A 23,007-nucleotide genomic window follows, 5' to 3' on the forward strand; every position below is an offset into this window, starting at 1 on the left:
ATCTCCCATTAGTTGGGTTGCTCTTTTGGGGTTTGTGCGATAACATGGAGTGCACTTATGGATCACATTTCGAATGACGGTTTTCGCTCGAAGAGGCCAAAATTGTTGCCTCACAACAGCAAGTAAACCCTGCTGACCGATATGCATGTTACTCATGTGCAAATGACGAATAATAGCAACGGTTACGGGATGTTTAGACGGTAATAGTAACTGATGTTTGCTACCATAAGGAATATTAGAGTGTCGAATTCGCCCTCCTACACGTAGTATATCATCCCTCTCGTCGATAAAGGGATTCAAGCATTTCAGTGAATATTTGAAATGAGTTTCTTCCTTCAATGCACGAATTTCGGCTCCAAAGCACTCTCGTTGGGTCAGTCTTACTATTAATAGCAATGCACGTCTCATTTCGTCAGCTGTAGGCAGCCCCTTTGTAAGATTTTTTCTTCCGCTTTTTATGAAATCCGTGAAACGAACGACGTAGGCCATGGATCTCTGCATAATAGAAAATCTGCTGATAGTGTCAAATATTTTCAATCGCTGGTGAACGCCCGTGGTGAAAAGAACAACTCGCATTTCTGGAATTTCTGCTGAAAGTATTGGCGCATCTTCAAACTGAATATCTACTTTCTTCAAGCAGTCGGGTCCAGTCCACCAGGATTTGCCATCTTAGAAGTTGATTCGGTTGAACTCCTCGCGAAATGAGGTCTGCAGGATTCGACTTGGACGATATATACCGCCATTCAAATTCGTTTGTCAGTTGTTGGATTTGCATTACGCGATTTCCCACATAAATCATCAGCGCGTCTGGAGATTTCTTGATCCAATGTAGCACGATTTGCGAGTCACTCCATAAGGTAACGGATCGAAATTGCACATCCATGACACCAACTAACTTCACTGCTAAACGGGACAACAGAAGTGCTGCTTGTAGCTCCCCTCGCGGGGTCGTAACGATCTTTTTAGATCCTGACTTTTTTGGCAATAATCTCGATTTACTGCAGTTCAATTTCATTTCAGCACTTCCATCACGAAATAGAGACCGCGTGTAGAGGCAAGCCCCATAAGCCAGATCGGATGCATCAGCGAATCCATGTAGCTCGACACCAATACAGTCATAATGAATGACGCAACGTGGAATTTCGAAACCATTCAACGTTTGCAACCTTTTACGAAATTCCGTCCAAAGCTCCACTAAGTCCTGTGGAAGAGCGTCGTCCCAGTGGAGATCAAGAAGCCATATTTTCCTCATGATAAGCTTAGCAGCTGTGAGCACAGGGCCGAGGAAACCCAGCGGATCGAAAATTTTTGAAATTTCACTTAGAACTATTCGCTTTGTCAGATGCAATGACGGTTGCATTTCCGAAATTTGAATCGAAAACACGTCACTAGATGGATTCCATACTATTCCGAGTGTTTTCATTAAATAGTTAACTGCTGCATCATCAATTGTACCGAATTTCTCGCGTTTTTCTTCAGGAACCATGACAAGTAACTCCTTGGAGTTTGAACACACTTTGTGTATGTCGAAACCACCGACGTTCAGTAAATCTGTGACTTGTCGTAGTAGTTCCACAGCTTCTTCCAAGGTGTTGGCACCAGCAAGCATGTCGTCAATATAAAAAGACTTCTTTACGGCCATTGCTGCCAACGGAAAGCGATCTTGTTCTTCATCAGCCAGCTGTCTCAACACCATTGTTGCCAAGAATGGCGATGATGCGAGGCCATAAGTCACGGTTTTTAACGTGTATGATTTAAGAGGATCATCTCGATTACTTCTCCAAAAAATACGCAAGAAATCATCTTTCATTCGTACCTGTCTGTACATTTTCGGAATATCTGCGCTAATGGCATACTGGAACGTTCGGAACCTTATATGAATGGATACTAAGTCGTTTTGTACTGTCGGACCAATCATTTGCGTTTGGTTGAGCGTCACTCCGGTTGATGACTCCGCAGATCCATCGAACACTACTCGAAGTTTTCAACACACAATGATGGGGCAAATAGAATACTGTAGTCGGATCTTCACCTGGCTCAGAAATAACTTCAACCATATGTCCTAACTCTTTATACTCATTCATAAATTCAATGTACTGTCGTTTCAGGTTGGGATCTTTATCAAGTCTTCGTTCAACAGCTAAAAATCTTCTTGCCATTAATTCCGAGTTGCCCAACTGATCCTTTAGATCGTTGAACGGTAATTGAACGTAAAATCTGCCGGTCTCATCTCGTCGATATGTCTCAAGAAAATGAGTTATACAAGTGTTGTCGGACGAATACTTTGAACAAGCTGTTTCGTCGTACGAATCAAAATACCAAAAGCGTTCAAGTAACTTACCGATGTCATCCTCAGTTACCATCGTGCAGAGTGTATCGCATTCACTGAGATGATTCATTGGAATCAATCCACTTACGATCCAGCCAAGTGAAGTCTCCTGAACCGCAGGCAAATTATCTGCCAAATGCAGCTGACCGCTTTTTATCAATTTGAAAAACAGACCAGACCCAATTAGAACGTCTACTTGTCCGGGCACGTTGAATTCAGGATCAGCTAGTTCGATGTTTTCCGGTATATTAAACTGGGCCGTTTCGAAACGTTGTAACGGAAGCTCATTTGTAATTGTCTTTACAACAAGAAACTCAAGACACTGCGATTCGTAATCACTCACTCTCGATTTGATTTTCGTATGTACCTTGTATTAAATAGTAATCTGTTTACCACCAATTCCGAGGATCGTATAGTTGGCTCTTTTACGTTGTAATCCAAGTTTAGTCACCATTTGTTCCGTAATAAAATGCTTATGTGAAGCAGAATCTAATACCGCTCGACAATGCAATATCCGCTTTCCTGCACCGTATAAAAGAGCAACCGCTGTAGCAAGTAACGTATCTTGATCAAATTGAACGTTTGAGCAAAGAGTTGATCCGTTCGTCGCTGAATTTATCGCTGTGCCACTGACATCTGTCGATGTTTTCACCGCGTCTGCTTTAGGTGTTTCGTTTTCGTTTTGCACCTTTGACTCGCCGGAATGCGAATCGGATGGATGCAGTGAGGTGTGATGACGTTTGCCACATTGCTTGCACGACTTCTCTGACTTACACTTTCCCGTGATGTGGCCTCTTTCCAAGCAATTGAAACACGAACCACTTTTGCGAAGAGAATTGTATTTTTCACTTAGAATCGCTTTTCTAAATATATCACACCTCCAAATTTCGTGGTCTCCCTTACAATGTGAACATTTTTTGTTGGTAGTTACAAGACTATGCACCTTCGAGTCCATTTTTCCCGTTTAGCGTACTTGTTTTACGGATTCCATTGTCTCCTTGCTACTACGACTTATTTTCTCATAAACTTTACACCGTTCTTTGAGAAATTCCATTGTTGATTTGTAATCCGCCAATTCATTGTCTTTCTGATTCAAGCCCCACGCCTTGCGGGTTTCCAGGTCAAACTTTTTCGTTAATGTATTCAGCAGTATCATTTCACCCAATCCGTTCACCGGTAATTCAAGGTTCTTTAAGGCATCAACGTTTTTTGAAACAGTGTCTATTAGCTTTCGAAGCCCAACTGCGCTTTCCTTTGTCGTAACTGGAATGTTGAATATCGCATCTATATGCTTATCAACTATCACCTGTTTGTCTTCGAACCGCTCCCGGAGAGTTTCCCAGGCAGCATCATAATCATTATTGTTGATAATGTCTTGGTCTATCACACCAGCAGCAGAACCAATTAACGAATTGCGCAAATGGTACAATTTGATGGCCGGAGATTCCGTGTCGTATCGTGCCATCACATTTTGAAACATGTTTTTAAACGCAAACCAATTCTCGAAATTGCCATCGAATGAAGGTAACGGAGCTTTCAAAGGAGGGACGTACGGCGTATTCTGAATATGTTGAACTTCTGCTGGTTCCGACTCCGCCTTTACCGTTGCTTCGATACTCTTTGTAATTTGTACATATAGAGAACTGTAAAACTCTTCAAACTCAACGAAACGCATTTCCTCTGTACATTGAACATCTTCCGCAATGTTCAAATCATAGATGCGATTTTGTAAGTCATTATATTCATTGTATGAACTTTCCAGCATCTTTATCTGTAGTTGTAAATAATGCTTGTCTGTTGCTGCAGGTCTTTTCATCGCTGAACGTATTCGAACCAGTTTTCTCATGACTGTTTCCTTTTTCTTCGTTATGATATCGAATTCGGCGCGTTCCCGTCGCATCAATTCCTTCTGATTTTGTTGATGTAATTGTTCAGTTACTGTTAAAACACGCGACGAATCATTCTCATCTTCAGCTCCAGTATTTGTATCTTCTGTCCCTATTGGGGTACGCATTATCGACGCCATTTTGTTTTTTGCACTCAGCTCTCGTTCACGAACACGCCTGAACACGTTCTTTTCCGTTCGAAAATTAGTTTTCGTTTTCCGAATTCGCTATGTTCTCACATGAAGATCGCGATCAATCGATTCTCGATTACTGGCTACCGATCCGGTTAGAAGTACCAAAAATGTAGCTCAAACAATTCAAGTGGACTGTATATCGAAGGCCCAGCGTACGCGAGGTTAAATAAAACATCCGCACACATAAGCGTCTGAATAATAACTAATATATTTCGTCACCTTACACGTCTAACAGTTTTTAGTTTAATTTAAAGTAATGTCTGTAGAATACACTGAATCAAATGTTGTTAGTACTGCGAACAGGAGGCTATACGTAAATATCTAGTAAGACAATGCTTCCATAACTCGGTTGTATGGAAACAACTAGAAGGTTTAATGAGCGAAAGACTAGACAACAACAAACGTTATTCATATCCAGAAACAGTGCTCATAGAAAACAGACATATTTTCATAACTATGTCCACTTTATTGAATACTAAAGAAAACTTCGATTCAGTAATAATACGAACTAATTTGCAATGCGGGGACTGGAATAAGAAAACTACCTCGAACAGAGTTCTCCGACAACTGGCCTTGGGATTGATTCACGGAACATACGCTGAGAACCAAATCATCTACACGGATGCATCCAAGCAGGACGAAAACTGTGGAGTGGGCATATACCATGAGCGAGGAAACACTAGATTATCGTTAAAACTCAAACATCCCGTTTGCATAATGTCAGCGGAAATAGAGGCAATATTTATCGCCTTACAACTCATTGAACGAAACTCAATATCAGACGCAATCATCATGTCGGACTCCAGATCTGGCTTGGAATTCATTGAAAACGCCAAAAACAACAACCATCTGGATGAAGTAACACTCCCAATTCTTCAAATGGTTAGAAACACACACACAACACTACAGTGGGTACCCGGACACGTCGAAATCCATGGCAACGACATCGCAGACCAACTTGCAAAAGCAGCACTGAACACTAACCTAGTAGCTGAAAACAAAATACATACGCACGATGCAATTATGCATTTCAAAAACTCGGCTGAGCAAAACACACAGCATTGGTACGTGAATTACACATCAGAACTAGGGAAAGGACGAAAGTTTTTCTCTTTACAAAATGCGATACCGAAACAACCATGGCATCAGGGTTTAAACCTGAACAATGATGAGACACGCACACTGAACAGAATATTTGCTGGACACGATTACTCTAAGCACTGTCTACATAGAATGAGAATCGAAGATAACTGCTGGTGCGACGTATGCGATGAAATAGAGGATGCAAAACACCTGATACTGTTTTGCACGAAATATACTACTCTAAGAATGAAGTATAGTCTAGATAAATACAATAATATTGACCAAATATTCCTTTTAAAAGATGTAAACATTTTAGAGAATGTTGTAAAATTCCTCAAAGAAATTAACAAACAAATCTAGCAACAAGGTCCTACTGTCAATTATTATGAGCTAAAGTCAACTATAAGCAGCGATGCCATTTATACAGAATTATCTGTATTATACAGATTTTTACATCATCGTACAGATCTAATACAGAATACAGATTTTATACAGATTCTCTAAATTTAATACAGATTTATACAGATTTCACAAGAAGTAATAAAGAAAAATTAAACTGTTTTCGTCTGAGCTAACTTTTAGTATTTGTTTCCAGTGACGAGATAGAAGTTTATTAATCAACGGACAAATCACAAATTAAAGTAAAAATTTGTTTGCAGATATTTGATGATCAACACAAAAAAAAAATTTATATTGCAATTTGAAGCCTTATTGTTAGGCTAAGGCCGTAGACAGAGTGAGCACGAGGAAGCAGAGCCAAACTTGGTACTGCCCAAACGAGTAATGCACTTACAGTAAATTAAAAAGGCCTTGGCAGTTGGGAAAGCTGAGCAGATTTATTACTTGCACTCTAACATGACCTCTTTAGCTTGCTGAAAATATGCTTCCCTCATTTGGTCTGCTAATGTTTTCCACCAACTCGGCTCAACTTCTTGCGTTTGTTCTGTCTGCGGCCTGAGAGTTGTATGACTTGACTTGAAGTTGCATATAATTTCAACTTTTAAATATAGTATATGGAGTCAACTTTTAAATATAAGTACACTGAAGCCTTTTTTATGCGAATTTACGTACCGCATAAAAAAAAACCGCATAACTCTGAAAACTCGCATAAAAAAACCGCATAACTCTGAAACTTCGCATAAAAAAACCGCATAACTCTGAAACTTCGCATAAAAAAGACCACAGAAGGGAAACCGCATAACTCTGAAAATTCGCATGAAAAAAGTCGCGTAAAAAACCGCATAAAAAACCGCATAAAGAAAGACCTCAGTGTATATGGAATTGAAATTCAATTGTGGTTGGAAAAACATTTATATCAAATTTCGTCTCTACATATTTTTGTGAACTACGAAGATATGAAAAATAAATTCTCATTGAAACTCTCATTCTGTAACCATAATCTGTTGAGATAGCGTTCTTCATTTCATTGTAGAAATTTCATTTCATTAGTGAATACAGATAAATACAGATTTTTTATACAGGGTAATACAGATTTTCTCTGAAAATATCTGGCATCTCTGACTATGAGCTAAAGTCACGCATCTGACACCGGTATGTGAGCACCAGCCATTTGAAAGTATACCGATTACGTTGAGCCCCTCGCGTTTCGAGCCCCAAACACTGCGATGTTTTGATACCCATCGCGACTCTCAAATTGTGAAAATTATCTCCACTTGATGTCCCAAAACACTGTCTGCTGTATTTTAGGTAAACCAACAAGTTATTGTGAGAGAGTCGACATAAAATTCACTAATTTTCGTGCACTAAACAAGGTAAACGCGTAAAACAAATGTATTACTATTTGTTTGTTTACGTTGCAATCAGCTGATTTTGAAGTTCCGATTTTGATCTCATCAAGATGGCGTCGTGACAGGGGGCCGGCTAAAGTCAACAGACTATAAAAAATAATTGGTGGCGTTATAGCATTTTCAGCTGTGCCAATTCAAGTAGTAGACTCTACACGCTGCCAAAAAATTACCTAATTTTAAGTACTTTTCACTCAATAGAGGGGTTGTGTGCAGGAAGCCAATTTTGGGTAAAATGGGTTTTACTTATTTTTGAGTAAAAGCATCAATAGTACTGATTAGGTAGAAACTACGCAAGCGATATAAAAATCAACTTGGGTAATTTGATTTCAGTTTTCGTTCGATGGTTTGAAAAATAAAACGCAAACAATAAAGTCAACTATGATTACTTATTAATTAATATTAATCCTTTTACATATTTCAACAATGTAACTATATCATTGAACTACCAAGGCTGTTCTATTCAGCTGCTGAAACTGCACCGTTGAGCGATCGAATGCATCTCAATATCTTTAATCGCCTGAAATGATATTGCGGTGTAATTATCATATTAAAAAGAAATTATACAAAGCTACTCACACTGCGATTGATGACAATCATTGAATTATTCTCCCAAAACCGGCAATTTTACAAAATAATTTCACTCACTTCAAATCTGACCGATAGTTTCTGCAATGCAACACACAAAATTTTTTCACCCAACAGCAACTTATTGAAGTAAACTACACTGTTGAGTGAAAACTACTCAACCGATACAGTACTTTTCACCCAACAATTAAAAACATGCTTGATTACTTCATGTTAGGTGAATTTAAGTCAACCGTTGGGTTTTTTTTGGCAGCGTGTACGTCTTAGGACTCTACTACAAATAGAGTGAGAAGAAGAAGAAGAAGACTGTGACGGAAGGAGGCGGATCGTCTGAATCGTACATAACCCGCTTAACACCAACATTGAAATTACTATTTGTCAGTAATGACATTATTGAACTATCGTGTATAAGTTACTGTTGTATTTTGTTGTACATTACAACTGTTGTTTTTTTCTAATTAGATGTTTCTTTCCGTACGCAAATTGTCTAGTGTGACAAGGAAGTATCTGCATAATTTTCATATATCTATTAACCAGTCTTGTACTAGAATTAGATTCAATACTCAACATTACTGTACGATGTCGAATGACACACGTAATAAATTTGACCTTCCAAAGCGCTATCAGGGTAGTACAGAAAGTGTTTGGTGAGTGAATAAATCAAATTCAAATACATATCTGTAACACATTTGTTTCTACATAATCTTCAGGGTTGAATACATTCAACTTGCAGCAGAATACAAGCCGTTGAATCTTGGTCAAGGATTTCCAGATTATCATGCTCCAAAATACACCACGGAAGCGCTTGCCGCCGTTGCAATCAGCGACGATCCTCTTGCTAATCAGTATACCAGGGGATTCGGACATCCTCGGCTAGTACAAGCGCTGAGTAACCTTTACTCACAGCTCGTAAATCGAGATATAAATCCAATGACTGAAATTCTTGTGACAGTTGGGGCATACGAAGCACTGTTTGCAACAATTCAGGGTCATGTGGACATTGGGGACGAGGTAATAATCATTGAACCATTCTTCGATTGCTATGAACCGATGGTGAAAGCTGCAGGAGGAGTACCGAAGTTTATTCCTCTCAAACCGGTGAGTTAATATTTTGTTTACAACTACGAAATAATTGAGCATATGTCGCTAATGACTATTTCATGAATATTTTTGAGTTGTGATTGTTAAATCATCTTCCGTATCCAATAGAACATAATACATTAACATTAACAGCTATGATTTTCATTAGCAAACAACGGGAAGAGTTACTTCATCTGCTGACTGGGTGCTTGATAATGGAGAATTGCAAAAATTGTTCAACGAAAAGACTAAAATGATTATAATCAATACACCACACAATCCCTTAGGAAAAGTGATGAACCAGAAGGAGCTAGACTTTATCGCTAATCTTTGCATAAAGTGGAATGTTCTGTGCGTTTCGGATGAAGTTTATGAGCACATGGTATTCAAACCGTACGAACACGTCCGAATCTGTACATTGCCTGGAATGTGGAATCGCACTATTACAATCGGATCAGCTGGTACAATCAATTGAAATACGGATTTATACCCGAAATCGACGTATTTTTTATTTACAGGTAAGACGTTTTCTCTAACTGGATGGAAAATAGGATGGGCATATGGACCAGAAGCCTTGCTAAAAAATCTGCAGATGGTGCATCAAAACTGTGTATATACTTGCTCCACCCCCATTCAAGAAGCAATCGCTATCAGTTTTGAAACTGAGCTGAAGCGACTCAAAAGTCCTCATTGTTATTTTAACAGCATTTCTGAAGAATTAAAACTAAAACGTGATTACATGGCTAAATTTCTAGAGGAAATAGGTATGAATCCAACAGTACCTCAAGGAGGATACTTTATGGTTGCCGATTGGTCGGCATTGGCACCAAAAGTGGATCTGACACAAGAAATTGATGCCCGAAGAGACTATCGCTTCACTAAGTGGATGACTAAGACAATAGGACTTCAAGGAATTCCACCATCTGCATTTTATAGCGAATCTAACAAATATCTGGGAGAAGATCTAGTTCGCTATTGTTTTTTCAAAAAGGATGAAAATCTTCGTAAAGCATCCAAAATTTTACACGATTGGAAGAACACTCTTTGAATTTAAAAATTCAATACCGAAAACTGCAACTGTCTTCCCCTTATTTTATCTGAACATATAGTAAATTTTTGTTGGATTTGTTGATTTAATTTTCCATTATAGATAGCGGAGAACAAAAGTTTCAAACATCAATGATAAAGATTGGTAAATTAATACATTGTGATTTAATGATAAGATGATATTGTAGATATGTGTAAAAAACTTTTTTAACCGTGTTTCGCTAGTTATTAATTTTCAAAGAAATACTTCCCATGTATCAATTAGTTTTCGAATATTATTATTGAATAATAGCACTCAACAAGGTAATCCATATATGGTAGTTGCTATTAATTTCTACAATAATCACCTCTTTTGAATAATTTGAATTTTCTATACAGTGCAACGCAAAAATTTCACATGCTAAAAACCAATTGTACTGCAATGTTTCTTAAAACTAGAATATTGACATTAATTACGAATTTGCATAATTAAATCGGACGAATAATCGATGAATTATTATACCATGACTAAGAGGAGAAAAGACAAGAAATTCTAAATATTTTAAACAAAATTTGCTAAATTGAAGCTTCTTAAAACTCAAACTAGGACAATTTGTTCTTCCGTTTTTTATAATTTTATTACTGTTCTTTTTAGACTATTTGCGTCCAAATGATTACATAATCACCATCATACATTTTTCTTACAAGTAGTTTTCACAAATTCTGATTCAACTAGTGTATGATGCAGACATCATTTGGTAATCAATATAATTGGCTATTTAGTGGATGTCATAGACATTTTTAATAGCTAACTCTGGTTGGTCATATCCCAGTTCCTCCGGTGTTTCAATGCCCAACTCAGTCAGAGTCGGCCGGATTTCTTGCAACAAATACGGATATATTTCATTCACTTTGTTGCCGCATTTCTCCTTGCATCCTTCCAAAAACCGAATGGCCAGAGCGTAATCATTCAGTCGACGACAAGCCTTCAACCCAGCAATAATAATCTTTGGCTCCGGTATTAAATCCATACCAAGGAGATCGTTCATGGCTTTGCGTGCTTCCCAATGGTCTATATCCGGCCGGTTTAAGTAAGCTTCGTAGCGAGCATCGAATTCTTCGGCACTTTCGTTGCTGTGCGAATGTCGGACCACTCCGGTCACTCCCAAACGGTTCGCGGTCAAACCAAGTGATCCACGCAGAACACCGAACAGCTGAGTGGCTGAGTAGCGGATCATTTTGTTTCCCTAAAAACATTCAAGTTGTAAAATTTTACATCAGTGAAAATGAACCTATTAAGTAACAACACCTTTTGCTTCTTAGTGCCTTGCCAAACAGGATGGAAAAAATTGTAACGCAGAGCACCAAAATTAACACTTATGATTAAAATGACAATGATATCTGTGGTGTTACCCGCGTCGTATAAAATTACCTTTTTTTGACAAGCACAGTCCTACACGCTTAAGAAAAGTTGCTCAGTGAATTCAATTTAAAAAATTTGTAAATATTATCGAGCGACGACACGACCTGTCACTTGTCTATTAGGCTCTCTGACAGTTCACTTACAACCACAAATGCAAATGAGATTGGTTTGTTTTCATCAGGAAACGAATGCATTAAACACAGTTCAGACGATCAATCAACTTCGGTCAACGTCCAGATTGGTTTATTAATATTATTTAGCCGAATATTGCTCACGTATCCGACGTTAAAAAGTTCCGTGAACTTGACGTAGTGTCCTTTCATATGAATTGCTTACAATTAATGTTGTTGTTCCGTAATCGTTCCATTCAGGTGATAGCCGCTTGTTGCTGCGTGTGAATCCCTTTTACATATTGCTTTGTTTTCATCAGGAAACGTGTAGGCCACCAATTTCTTAGTAGGGCCACCGTTCATTTTTCACCGGGCATAGAAACCTCAATAGCGGCCCTTACACGAGCATTAAAAATGTCATTTTAAATGATGACAAAGTAATGATGTATTTCAAATTTGTTAGAAATTTCGTCATTAGTGCACCATTACACGTTCATTGAAATATTATTTTTAGTAATGACATTTTTAATGACTCGTGTGAGGGCCGCTTATCAAAACTGCATTGCAAATTTATGCCCCGTTTACACTTCTGCTGGTTGCCAGCATGCTGGTGTCAGTGTACTGCCCTCTTAGGAAAAAAACGTTCAACGGTGGTCCTTCGTTGGTCTAATACTTTGGATCATTGGACCACAGTTGAACGTTTTTTCCTAAGAGGGCAGTACACTGACACCAGCATGCTGGCAACCAGCAGAAGTGTAAACGGGGCATTAACTACATCCTTCTTCTTCTTCTTCTTCATCTTCTTTTGCTGTCATTTGGACAACAAATGTTAAAGGGCAGAGTGACTGTGACTATAAAGCCCTGTAGCTTTTATTCGAGAGTTGCACCATGGTTTCCCGGTATGTGCAAGGCTCCCTCGTTCCCTCCCACAGCAACTAGCCGCAAGGTGAGGTCATTTCTGTTTTGCAGATAGTTACATTATTTATATATCTATTTCGATTTCTTTTAAAAGTTTATTTATTTTTAATAATAGTTACCATAACCTTGGTTACTGCTTATTGAAGACTTGGAATATGTAAACAAAACAAACTGCTTCGAGTGGAATTATCATTTAGTTTAATCGGATACAGGTCTTCGTTAAGGCTTGTTGGAGCTCGAACATATTAAAAATGACTTCCAGACAATTCAATATTCATGGATGTTTGTTAAAAGGTTTAACGTAACCATACTTAGATCTATAATGACTATCTGCTATGTATTAGATTTTTAATGGTGTTAAGTTTTGCAATCATTCTATCCGACATTGCGAAACTTTTTATCAGTCCGATCAACAGAATTTAGTATCGAAATCATATTTGTTCTTTTATAATGTCTTTCTAAAGTAAAACCATTTCAATTCGCCACTTATTCCAAATCGTTCAGCCCTCGTTGCTAATCAGCATACATGTTGTGACAAAATGCGCTGTCATATTTTGGAAACTTCTCTACTTCTACTCTCAGTGATTTGAGGTCTTCGCAAAGTGCGTGTATACTTTGATGAATATGAAAGACACTTGAACAGCACGGGAATCAAATTTCTCAGGATATTAGATCTGATCTAAATTATAGGCTTTGAAATGCACATCGAAAGCCTTCAGTGGAAACGGGTCTTTTTCAAATAATTTTATTGTTTGTGTCTCAGAAAACAGACTGTAACCAAACACAAATATTTGTGTTTGCTGTAACTACGGTCTACCGTAAGGCGGCTGGAACTTTGTTGAAGTAGTCGAATGTGAAGAGTGTAGGATACAATTTAACAATGAAGTCTCATTTTCGTTTCGTGAAGACTGGTACTAACTTCCGGATTGGTTGACAGTATATTAAGCAAAAATGATGTGTTTCGGAAACTCGACTGGATATTTCTAAAAAGAAGGACCGTCATCATGGATGAGTTAGATGAATACAGTGCAGATAGAGCTAATGGGTAGCTGTGGATGATATAGGACGACGCCTTTCTGTAGCAACACTACTTCTAGTACCAGATTTGGTTATTGTACTATTGTGGTCGGCGCAAATCTAAAAAGAACGTTGTCACAAAATTTAAATTTGTAGAAAAGTTTCACAACTTTCTCAAATGATATGTTTATTTATTATAGCGCTCCTAGGTAACTATTTCATAGCAACTCAAACAGTGTTGCTCAAGAAGATTATTTTCATGATTATCGAGGGGTCGCTATATTTATGGTAACTGGCGGTAAATCACTCACGAACACTTTTTGTTCAGATTTTTCTTCGGAGTGCCTGGTCGTGTCGTCGTTTTTACTGTTGAACAAGTCAATTAAACTTCTGAATCTGCCATCGAACCAATATTTTGAACGAGCCACAACAAATTTCAAACAATGCAAAACGATATGTTCTCCCGTTTCTGGTGCATCACAGATATCGCACATATCATCATCTATTAATTTCATTTTGAATTTCCAAAATTTTGACCAATCGTGCCCTGTGATCAGTCTATTCAGCAGTCTCACATTTTGATTACTGAGATTTTTATTGAAATACCATGCCTCTTTATTCACAGTTTGCTGAAACTGATAGAAGGCTTTACCTACATCCTCATTGAACATAACTCAAAATTGAGTGACACATCACTCAAATTCATAAAAAGTGCACGTACTCCAAGAAGCAAATCACTCTAAACTCTAGACAATCTCATACTAATAAACTCATGTCATTCCAAAATAATTTTCTCTAATCTCATAAGTTTGGGTAATTTAAAACTAATCCAACCTCATTTTGCCTAATCTTGTTTGAAGTGTATCTGTCATTCGAACTCCCACGCAGAGATGCCATTTATACAGATTTTTACATGCGCATACAGATTTAATACAGAGTACAGATTTTATACAGATTTTTCAAATTAAATACAGATTTATACAGATACCACAAAAAGTAAGAAAGAAATAATGAAACTTTTCCATCTGAGCGTGTTTGATTGCCCATATTAAAATGAAATTTTTTTCGTGCAGCTGTTTAATGATGAACGCTGATATTCATTTATATCATAATTTGAAACCAGTTTGAATGATGTTCAAGGAAGTCATGGCGTCATGAAACTTTATTGTCAGACTGAAAAGTTGTATGACCTGACTTGACGTTGCGTATTGGGCGTTTGAATTCCATGTTTGAATTCCAAGTCATCATTTTCAAACGAAAAAAGTATATGGATTTACAATTCAATTGTGGTTAATAACAAAAACAATTAAATTTCGTCGTTAAATGTTCTTGTCATTGCGGCAAGGACTTACGATATAAAGGAATGCTTCTTGCATCTGCCATTATATAACAATAATCTAATGGAATAACATCTTTAAACATAATTTTATTTCCGAAATTTCCATTCATTAGTGAATACAGATAAATACAGATTTTTATACAAAGCAATACAGATTTTCTATGAAAATATCTGGCATCTCTGCTCCCACGTTTACAGCTTCTTATGTCAAAATAATGCTTTTCCAGATCTCGGCTAAACTTCTCTAATCCCATTCTAATCCAGCGAGATCCCTGCTAAACTTTTTTACTCCTGGTAAAACTTGTTTGAGTTCAGACAAAGTTTAGAGTGATTTGCCCCTTGACGTACTCTAAACTTGAGTTACCACCTATCTACTAATTTTTGCGTTAAGGGACGAAATTGTCAAAACTTGTGTAATTTTTACTCAAAATAAGAAAAAATTATTTTGTTCAAAATTTGAGTAAGTTCAACTAAAAATTTGAGTTCCTTACTCTCAAAATGAAAAAAACTTTTCTTCGTTATTTTCATATACCAAGTTATTCTTCTTTCTTTTGTTGATTCATGTTTCCAAAATCGGATCTAGAAACGGCAATGGAAAACGACGTATTCTTGCATTCTTCATGTCGATAAAAATATTCCGAGAATGACAACGCTCTGAACTGCAAGAAGTATTTTTTTCACTCAAATGTTTAAAAACTCAACGCTTACTCTAATGTATGAATAAATGCGAGAGAACTCATGACAATGAGTTTACTTTACTCAAATTCATACTCAAATTTTGACATATTGTTCCAGTTTATGAATTTGAGTAAACGCAACTCAAACCATGAGTTATGTTCAAAGAGCGTATACCCCTAACTGGTAATGTAAAATCGAAATCAGTTAGAAATATGTTGAAACTGGCAACACAAGTTGATTTTTATAACAGCCACCGTTGTCAGGTATACCGATTTCGCGGTATTTAAACAGATATTTGACCTCTATGCCGCAATTGGCACATTGTCGCAAAGCTGATTTACCGGTAGCGACACCTGCCAATGAAAAATGGAACCAAGAAAAGGAGGATTCTTTCGGAAATTTTCATATCGGCAGTAGTGATTTTCAAAATTGTTATCGTTTATTCAAGAGTACAAATAGATACCAGCAATAAAAGTACACTCGGAGTAGAATAAAATCGATTTCAAAATGATTACTACTACTTTTTTAGTGTAAACTATAATTAAACATGGAAAATCTTCAGAAATGGGTGAAATTGGGTAAGGTTAGGTTTTTTCGGATCAATATTTTGTCGTGAATACGACTTACTTTACTATGGGGTGCCTTTTCAAAATTTACCCTCTGAGAGAGTGATAAGTTTTTGATCGTGAATATCTCTTGTTGTATCTAACGAATCAACATAATTTTTGCTACATGCCATCGGAAATATGATCACAATTTTATAATAAAATATTCAGTTATGTGACATAATCTCAAATAATACAAAATTAAACTTTTCTAAAATGTTTGGTATAAACGAGTATCAAAGGGGATAATTCATAAGGCGCGTTTGCCTTTCTCGTATTTTTAAAGCTCATAGCTCAGTGATCTGTGAAAGGATTGATATAATCTAACTACCAATAGAATCGAAATTTTTCAACTTAAGCGTGTAAATAAAAAGCATTGAAGTATTTCAATAGTACACTATTGAAAAACCTCTCTCATTTGACCCATGTCAACACCAGCCAATCAGAACGCGTTCTGAGGAAGAGAACAAAATATCTGCTGCTGTACAACAATTCGTTCGAGAAAAATGTTCCGAACAGTGTTTAATATCATACTGAGTTCCTGAATTTGGTCCTTCTGAAAAGCAGGAATGAATCCCGTACAGCATCCGGACAGTTTCTTTCAATGAAATGCAAATCCGAAAGGAAATATCGAAATTAAAATTCTATGTGCTGCTATTTTTATAGCCATTAGGACCGCCCATTAGTGAAAAAGCTACAAACGAAATCAGGTAAAAACAAGCCTCTCAACAAAAATTGGATCAGTTTGGATTCTATCGCCACTGCGAGCAGATGTATTTTGTGTCATTTGCAAAGCTAGTTTCGCCTCCGACAAGAGCGATTACGTCACAGCAGCCAGTCATTTGCATTGGTGAAAAAGCAACGCTGGAGAGCATTACACAAAATCAGCCGTTCTAATGGCTTTAAAAGTATTCTAAAGAACTATTAGGATTTCTTGCTCGCAAATCGAAGGGAAATATCCTCAGTTTAGTGCAAATCTAGAACTGTTTGATTTGATTTTTGCACTTTTCGCTGTGTGAAATTCACAGTAATCTAAATCAAGGGAAGCCTTCTTTGCTTTTGTGAAAAATGTGGAAAAGGGGAATGCTTGCATAATTCATACAGTTGATCAACTAATTGATATTCGGAAGTGTTAAGGAACATGTCAGTTGTTTTCGTATTCACGACATCCAGTTATGTCTCTGACATTACCCACCCGTCTTTTATTTTTTTTAACAGAAACCAGTGTAATATTGATTTCTCGAGTACTAGAATGTATAGCAATCGAGTACTATTTATTTTGGATACTTTATTTTTATTTCCAGGCATTTGAAAAATGGTATCAAACCAAGTTTAATACCATGTACACATTAGCGCTGATATCACTTGATATACCGAGATGATAGGCATATCATGTCGAAGTGTTCACATATGATCGAAATGATATCGTTTGACAATCAAGTTGTCATATTGAATGTTCTCATTAGAAATAAGATCAATAATATTACCTTTATCTATTAAAATTAAATCAATAATTGAAGTCTTGCATTTTATGGTCTCCGAACGCCAGTATTTGTCGATAAATTCGAAATTATATTGTTTATTGTCACTCTCGAAGTGACGTTCATAAATGAGTGCGTTCAATGCCATTATCCGTGTTGCTAGTTGCGATTTTTTACGACGCGACATGATATCGTACATGATATCCCGGATATCATGCCAAATTGATAATACGCGTTGACATCAATTTGTATGGGATATCAAGTGATATCGCACATGATATCATCGGATATCAAGTATATCCGTATATCACTTTTTTTTTTTTTTTCAAATAAAATTTTTATTAGGCTCATTTGCTTTAGCTTAACGTGGCCGATTGTCTTGTTGTTAGGGAGAGAGAAAGGGATGCCGTATTACGGGGCGGCATACTCCCCAGTTAGTAAGGGGACATAGGGAGGGTGGGACCTACACAGTATTGAATTGAAATTTGAATACATCATTGGTTTGTGGCATACATCTTTTAGACACATTTTGCGTTCGATGAATCTTCATGTTTTTCAGCTTGTAGCAATGAAGAGATTATTCTGGATTGGGATGCTTCGTTGGTGTGTTCTGACGTTGATGTGACGTTTTTGGGTAGCTTCCAGCAACTCAGTCAGTTCAAGGCAGGTGCATGCTCCGAAGCATCGTTTACACAGGCCATACTTCCAGCAACGTAAAGAAGAGTGCGGTAGAGCTGTAGACGAGAAAGAGATAGGGAGAGCACTAAATTTGAGCATTGATAGTTTTCAAGAAGTTATAGATGAGAGTCATATAAGGAAGATTTCGAGTTGCCAAGACGTCGCGGACTGGTACGAAGGGTGGTATACCTCGGGCCCGAAGGGAACCTATGAGTTGGGACCTGGCATCACAATACTCGACACATGTCCAAACAACATGTTCGATGTCATGATAACCCTCACCGCAAACGCAGACACCACTCTCAGCGAGCCCCACACGACGGAGATGCGCGCTGAACATATAATGATTAGACATGAGCCTTGACATTACACGAATAAAGTCTCGGCTCACGTCCAACCCCCGGAACCAAGCTTTCGTCGATACCTGTGGGATTATTGAGTGTAACCATCGTCCCAGAGTTCCACTATTCCATGTATTCTGCCAGCTAGCTAGAGTTTTCTGACGACAGCAACTGAAAAATTCATTGAAGCAGATTGGTCTTTCATAGATATCACCTTCTAGTGCGCCCACCTTGGCTAACGAGTCCGCCCTCTCATTGCCCCGTATGGAACAATGTGAGGGGACCCAAACCAAGGTAATCTGGTATGATTTTGCAGATAAAGCACTCAATTGTTCCCGTATTTTCCCCAGGAAATACGGTGAGTGCTTTCCAGGCTTCACTGAACGGAGAGCCTCAATAGAACTGAGACTGTCCGATACAATGAAGTAGTGATCTGTGGGCAGAGTGTCAATGATCTCAAGGGTATACTGAATTGCAGCTAGTTCTGCGACGTAAACTGAAGCTGGATCACTGAGTTTATAGGAAGCGGTGAAATTTACATTGAATATACCGAAGCCAGTGGACCCGTCTAGATATGATCCGTCAGTGTAAAACATTTTATTACAGTCGACTTCTTTAAATTTATTATTAAAAATTTTTGGGATCTCTTGAGGGCGTACAGGATCCGGGATTCCACGAATTTCTTCTTTCATGGATGTGTCGAAAAACACAGTAGAATTAGAAGTATCCACAAAATGAACACGATTGGGAACAAACGAAGAAGGATTTATATTCTGAGCCATGTAGTCAAAATACAAGGACATAAAACGGGTTTGTGAATTAAGCTCGACGAGCTTTTCAAAGTTTTCTATCACCATCGGATTCAAAATGTCGCATCGGATTAGCAGTCGATATGAGAGATCCCAGAACCTGTTTTTCAACGGTAAGACGCCCGCCAGCACTTCAAGACTCATCGTATGGGTTGATTGCATGCAACCCAAGGCAATACGTAAACAACGATACTGAATTCTTTCCAGTTTAATGAAATGAATATTCGTAGCGGAGCGGAAACAGAAACATCCATATTCCATTACTGACAATATCGTCGTTTTGTACAACCTGATCAGGTCTCCTGGGTGAGAGCCCCACCAAGTTCCGGTTATTGTACGAAGGAAATTGATTCTCTGTAGGCATTTTCGTTTCAAATACCTAATGTGACATCCCCAGGTACCTTTGGAATCGAACCAGACCCCGAGATATTTAAATGTGAAAACCTGAGCTATGGTTTCACCCCCTAGTTGAAGCTGTAATTGCGCAGGTTCTCGCTTCCTTGAAAATACAACCAGCTCAGTTTTCTCCGTAGAGAACTCGATACCCATTTGAAAAGCCCATGTCGACAAGTTGTCGAGGGTATCTTGCAATGGTCCTTGGAGATCGGCAGCTTTGGGTCCTATAATAGACACAACACTGTCGTCGGCAAGTTGTCTTAGCGTGCAAGATGTGTTGATACATTCATCAATGTTATTTACGTAAAAGTTGTATAAAAGGGGGCTTAAGCATGAGCCCTGAGGAAGACCCATGTAACTGAATCGCTTTGTCGTCAAATCACCATGCTCAAAATGCATGTGTTTCTCGGACAATAGATTATATAAAAAGTTGTTCAAAACTGGTGAAAGACCATGCTGATGCAACTTCTCAGATAGAACGTTAATGGAAACTGAATCGAATGCCCCCTTGATGTCGAGGAAAACTGATGCCATTTGTTCTTTACGAGCAAATGCCATTTGAATTTCTGTTGAGAGCAACGCTAGACAATCGTTCGTTCCTTTGCCCCTGCGGAACCCAAATTGTGTACCTGAAAGCAATCCATTTGTTTCGACCCAATTGTCTAGACGGAAGAGAATCATTTTCTCCAACAATTTCCGAATACAGGAAAGCATAGCAATCGGCCGATACGAATTGTGATCGGAGGCTGGTTTTCCAGGTTTTTGAATAGTAATAACTCTCACTTCTCTCCATTCGTGTGGGACAATATTACCCTCGAGGAACTTGTTGAATAAATTCAACAAGCGCCTTTTGGCAGAGTCGGGCAGATTTTTCAACAAGTTGAATTTAATTCTGTCTAACCCCGGGGCTCTATTGTTACACGACAAGAGCGCAAGTGAGAACTCTACCATCGAAAACGGTGTTTCGTTTGTATTCAATGTCGCGACGCGGGATATCTTCTGTTCCGGAACAGAATCAGGACATACTTTCTTAGCGAAATCAAATATCCAGCGGTTAGAATATTCCTCGCTTTCGTTCGCGTGATTTCGATTGCGCATGCGACGGGCCGTATTCCAAAGAGTGCTCATTGCTGTTTCTCTCGTTAATCCGTCAACAAACCTTCGCCAGTAACCGCGTTTCTTAGCTTTAATCAGACTTTTCATTTGAAATTCTAACGCCGCGTATTTCCGATAATTATCTGGAGTTCCGTTCTTTCTAAACGAGATGAAGGCTGAAGCTTTTTTCGTTTTCAGCTCTGAGCACTCTTTGTCCCACCATGGGTTGGGAGAACGCATACTAGTTTGCGCGCTAGGTACTCGTTTCGTCTGAGCTTGAATTGAGGTGTCAAGAATCAAGCCAGCCAAAAATGTATACTCTTCCTCCGGAGGAAGCTCCTGTGATGTTTCCAGTTTCTCAGACATCGAGCTCGCGTAACGTTTCCAATCAATGTTTCGTGTGAAATCGTACGAAACATTGATTGTTTCCGATGGTCTTCCACGGTTGGTGATAGAAACTATGATCGGCAAGTGATCGCTACCGTGAGGATCACAGATTACCTTCCACTTGCAATCTAACTGTAGCGAAGTCGAGCAAAGGGATAAATCCAGCGCACTTGGTTGTGCTGGTGGTCTAGGGTTCCGTGTCATTTCTCCCGTGTTTAGAATTGTCAAATTGAAGTTGTCACACAGATCTTGAATTAACGAAGAACGATTATCATCATATAAGCAGCCCCATCCTGTACCATGCGAGTTAAAGTCCCCTAAAACCAGCCGCGGTGAAGGAAGAAGTTCTATGATGTCTGCAAGCCGACGATGCCCTATCGAGACTCTGGGAGGAATGTAGATAGAAGCTATACATAGATCTTTGCCTTTAATATTAATTTGGCAAGCAACAACTTCAATTCCCGGTGTCGAGGGGAGGTTAATACGATAAAATGAATAGCACTTTTTAATCCCTAAAAGTACCCCTCCATAAGAGTCTTCTCGGTCCAGGCGGATTATGTTAAAATTATGGAAGTCGAGGTTGATGTTAGAAGTAAGCCAAGTTTCACTCAAGGAGAATACATCGCAATTATGAGTATGTATTAAGTGTTTGAAAGAATCAAGTTTTGGGATGATACTTCTGCAATTCCACTGAAGCACAATGATCATATCTTCGATTCTCAGTGGTAAATTATCCATCAAAAGATACGATCGCTGCAAGGAGGGGCCATTGTTCAGTCAACTGTTTTAAAAATGTCCTTACTGTTGGCAGTAGAGCAGTTAGGAAGCTTTTCAGAGGATCAGTAATATTGAAGGCTGTTAATATCCAGTCCACGATATCAGAAAATTTCAATAATCCAGCGTTTGTTGGATTTTCTGGTTGTGCTTTGGGGTCATTCGGGTTTTTTGATGCCCCAGGAAGTGCTGGGTACTCCTTATCATCCCTAAGTTTTTTGAACCCAGGAGGTGTTTGCTTCGGTTTTGAGTCAGCACTTTTTGTTTCCGTTCGGTTCTTTTGTGACGAAGAGGACAGTCTGAGGCCTTTACGAGGAAGCTTGGGAGAAGCCAGATTTTGTCTTTTCCTGCTTCCTTCAACCTGTGTGTAGGAAGGTCCTTCGCCTGGGTCGTCAGAGGTATCCTCTTCAACTGGCAAGATTGCAAACGGGTTCTCAGGGGTCGATGGAGTGGTTCTTTTTAAGATTTCCGCATAAGAACGTTTGGAACGTTCTTTCACGGATCGCTTCAATTTCTCCGCACGCTGTATGTACGTAGGGCACACCGAAAGATCATGAGGATTCTCCCCGCAGTAGCAACACTTTTCCACTGCTCTTCTGCAGAGATCGTCCTCATGGGCCTCTCCGCATTTGCCGCATCGCAGTTTGTTGCAACAATAGGTTGCCGTATGACCTAGCTGTTTGCAGCTTGTACAATGCATTACCCGCGGTACATACAGCCGAACAGGTAGACGAACTCCACTCACTACCAAATAATTTGGAAGTGCAGATCCGGCAAAAGTCACGCGAAATGAGTCCGATTGGTAAAATTTACCATCTATCGATTTGGAGTGCAATTGCTTGCACTCCAAAATTTTCACTGGTTGAAGGTCGGGGTTTTTGAAACGGCCTACCCCGTCCTTCATCAGATCTTCGATTGTCAGACTTTCGTCACGGACCACACCGTCGATCTCCACCACATGAGAC

At 38.6% G+C, this 23,007-nt stretch overlaps 3 protein-coding genes across 4 annotated transcripts; 1 reads left to right on the plus strand and 2 right to left on the minus strand.

Moving 5' to 3' along the window:
• Nucleotides 1-610: 610 nt before the first annotated feature.
• Nucleotides 611-1,696, minus strand: LOC131433981 (uncharacterized). Its single transcript, XM_058600602.1, has one exon. It carries the CDS (start codon nt 1,694-1,696, stop codon nt 611-613), a length of 1,086 nt encoding a protein of 361 aa, XP_058456585.1.
• Nucleotides 1,697-8,160: 6,464 nt separating this feature from the next.
• On the plus strand, nt 8,161-10,223 carry LOC131436181 (kynurenine aminotransferase). 2 transcript variants are annotated; one of them, XM_058604745.1, is made up of 5 exons: nt 8,161-8,262; nt 8,348-8,532; nt 8,596-8,983; nt 9,135-9,426; nt 9,484-10,223. In XM_058604745.1, the coding sequence occupies exons 2-5, from the start codon at nt 8,348-8,350 to the stop codon at nt 10,011-10,013; spliced, it is 1,395 nt and encodes a 464-aa protein (XP_058460728.1). In that variant the 5' UTR covers nt 8,161-8,262; the 3' UTR covers nt 10,014-10,223. The 2 variants fall into 2 exon arrangements, with proteins under 2 accessions (XP_058460728.1, XP_058460727.1); XM_058604744.1 differs by having other exon boundaries at nt 8,181-8,532.
• A 380-nt stretch (nt 10,224-10,603) lies between these two features.
• LOC131436182 (cytochrome c oxidase subunit 5A, mitochondrial) lies at nt 10,604-11,451 on the minus strand. The gene is made up of 2 exons (XM_058604747.1): nt 11,301-11,451; nt 10,604-11,238 (listed from the first exon to the last, which is right to left on the minus strand). The coding sequence occupies exon 2, from the start codon at nt 11,227-11,229 to the stop codon at nt 10,771-10,773; it is 459 nt and encodes a 152-aa protein (XP_058460730.1). The 5' UTR covers nt 11,230-11,238; nt 11,301-11,451; the 3' UTR covers nt 10,604-10,770.
• Nucleotides 11,452-23,007: the final 11,556 nt, after the last annotated feature.

The sequence above is a fragment of the Malaya genurostris genome, chromosome 3, assembly GCF_030247185.1.
Source record: "Malaya genurostris strain Urasoe2022 chromosome 3, Malgen_1.1, whole genome shotgun sequence".
In the NCBI taxonomy this organism is placed as follows: Eukaryota; Metazoa; Arthropoda; class Insecta; order Diptera; family Culicidae; genus Malaya; species Malaya genurostris.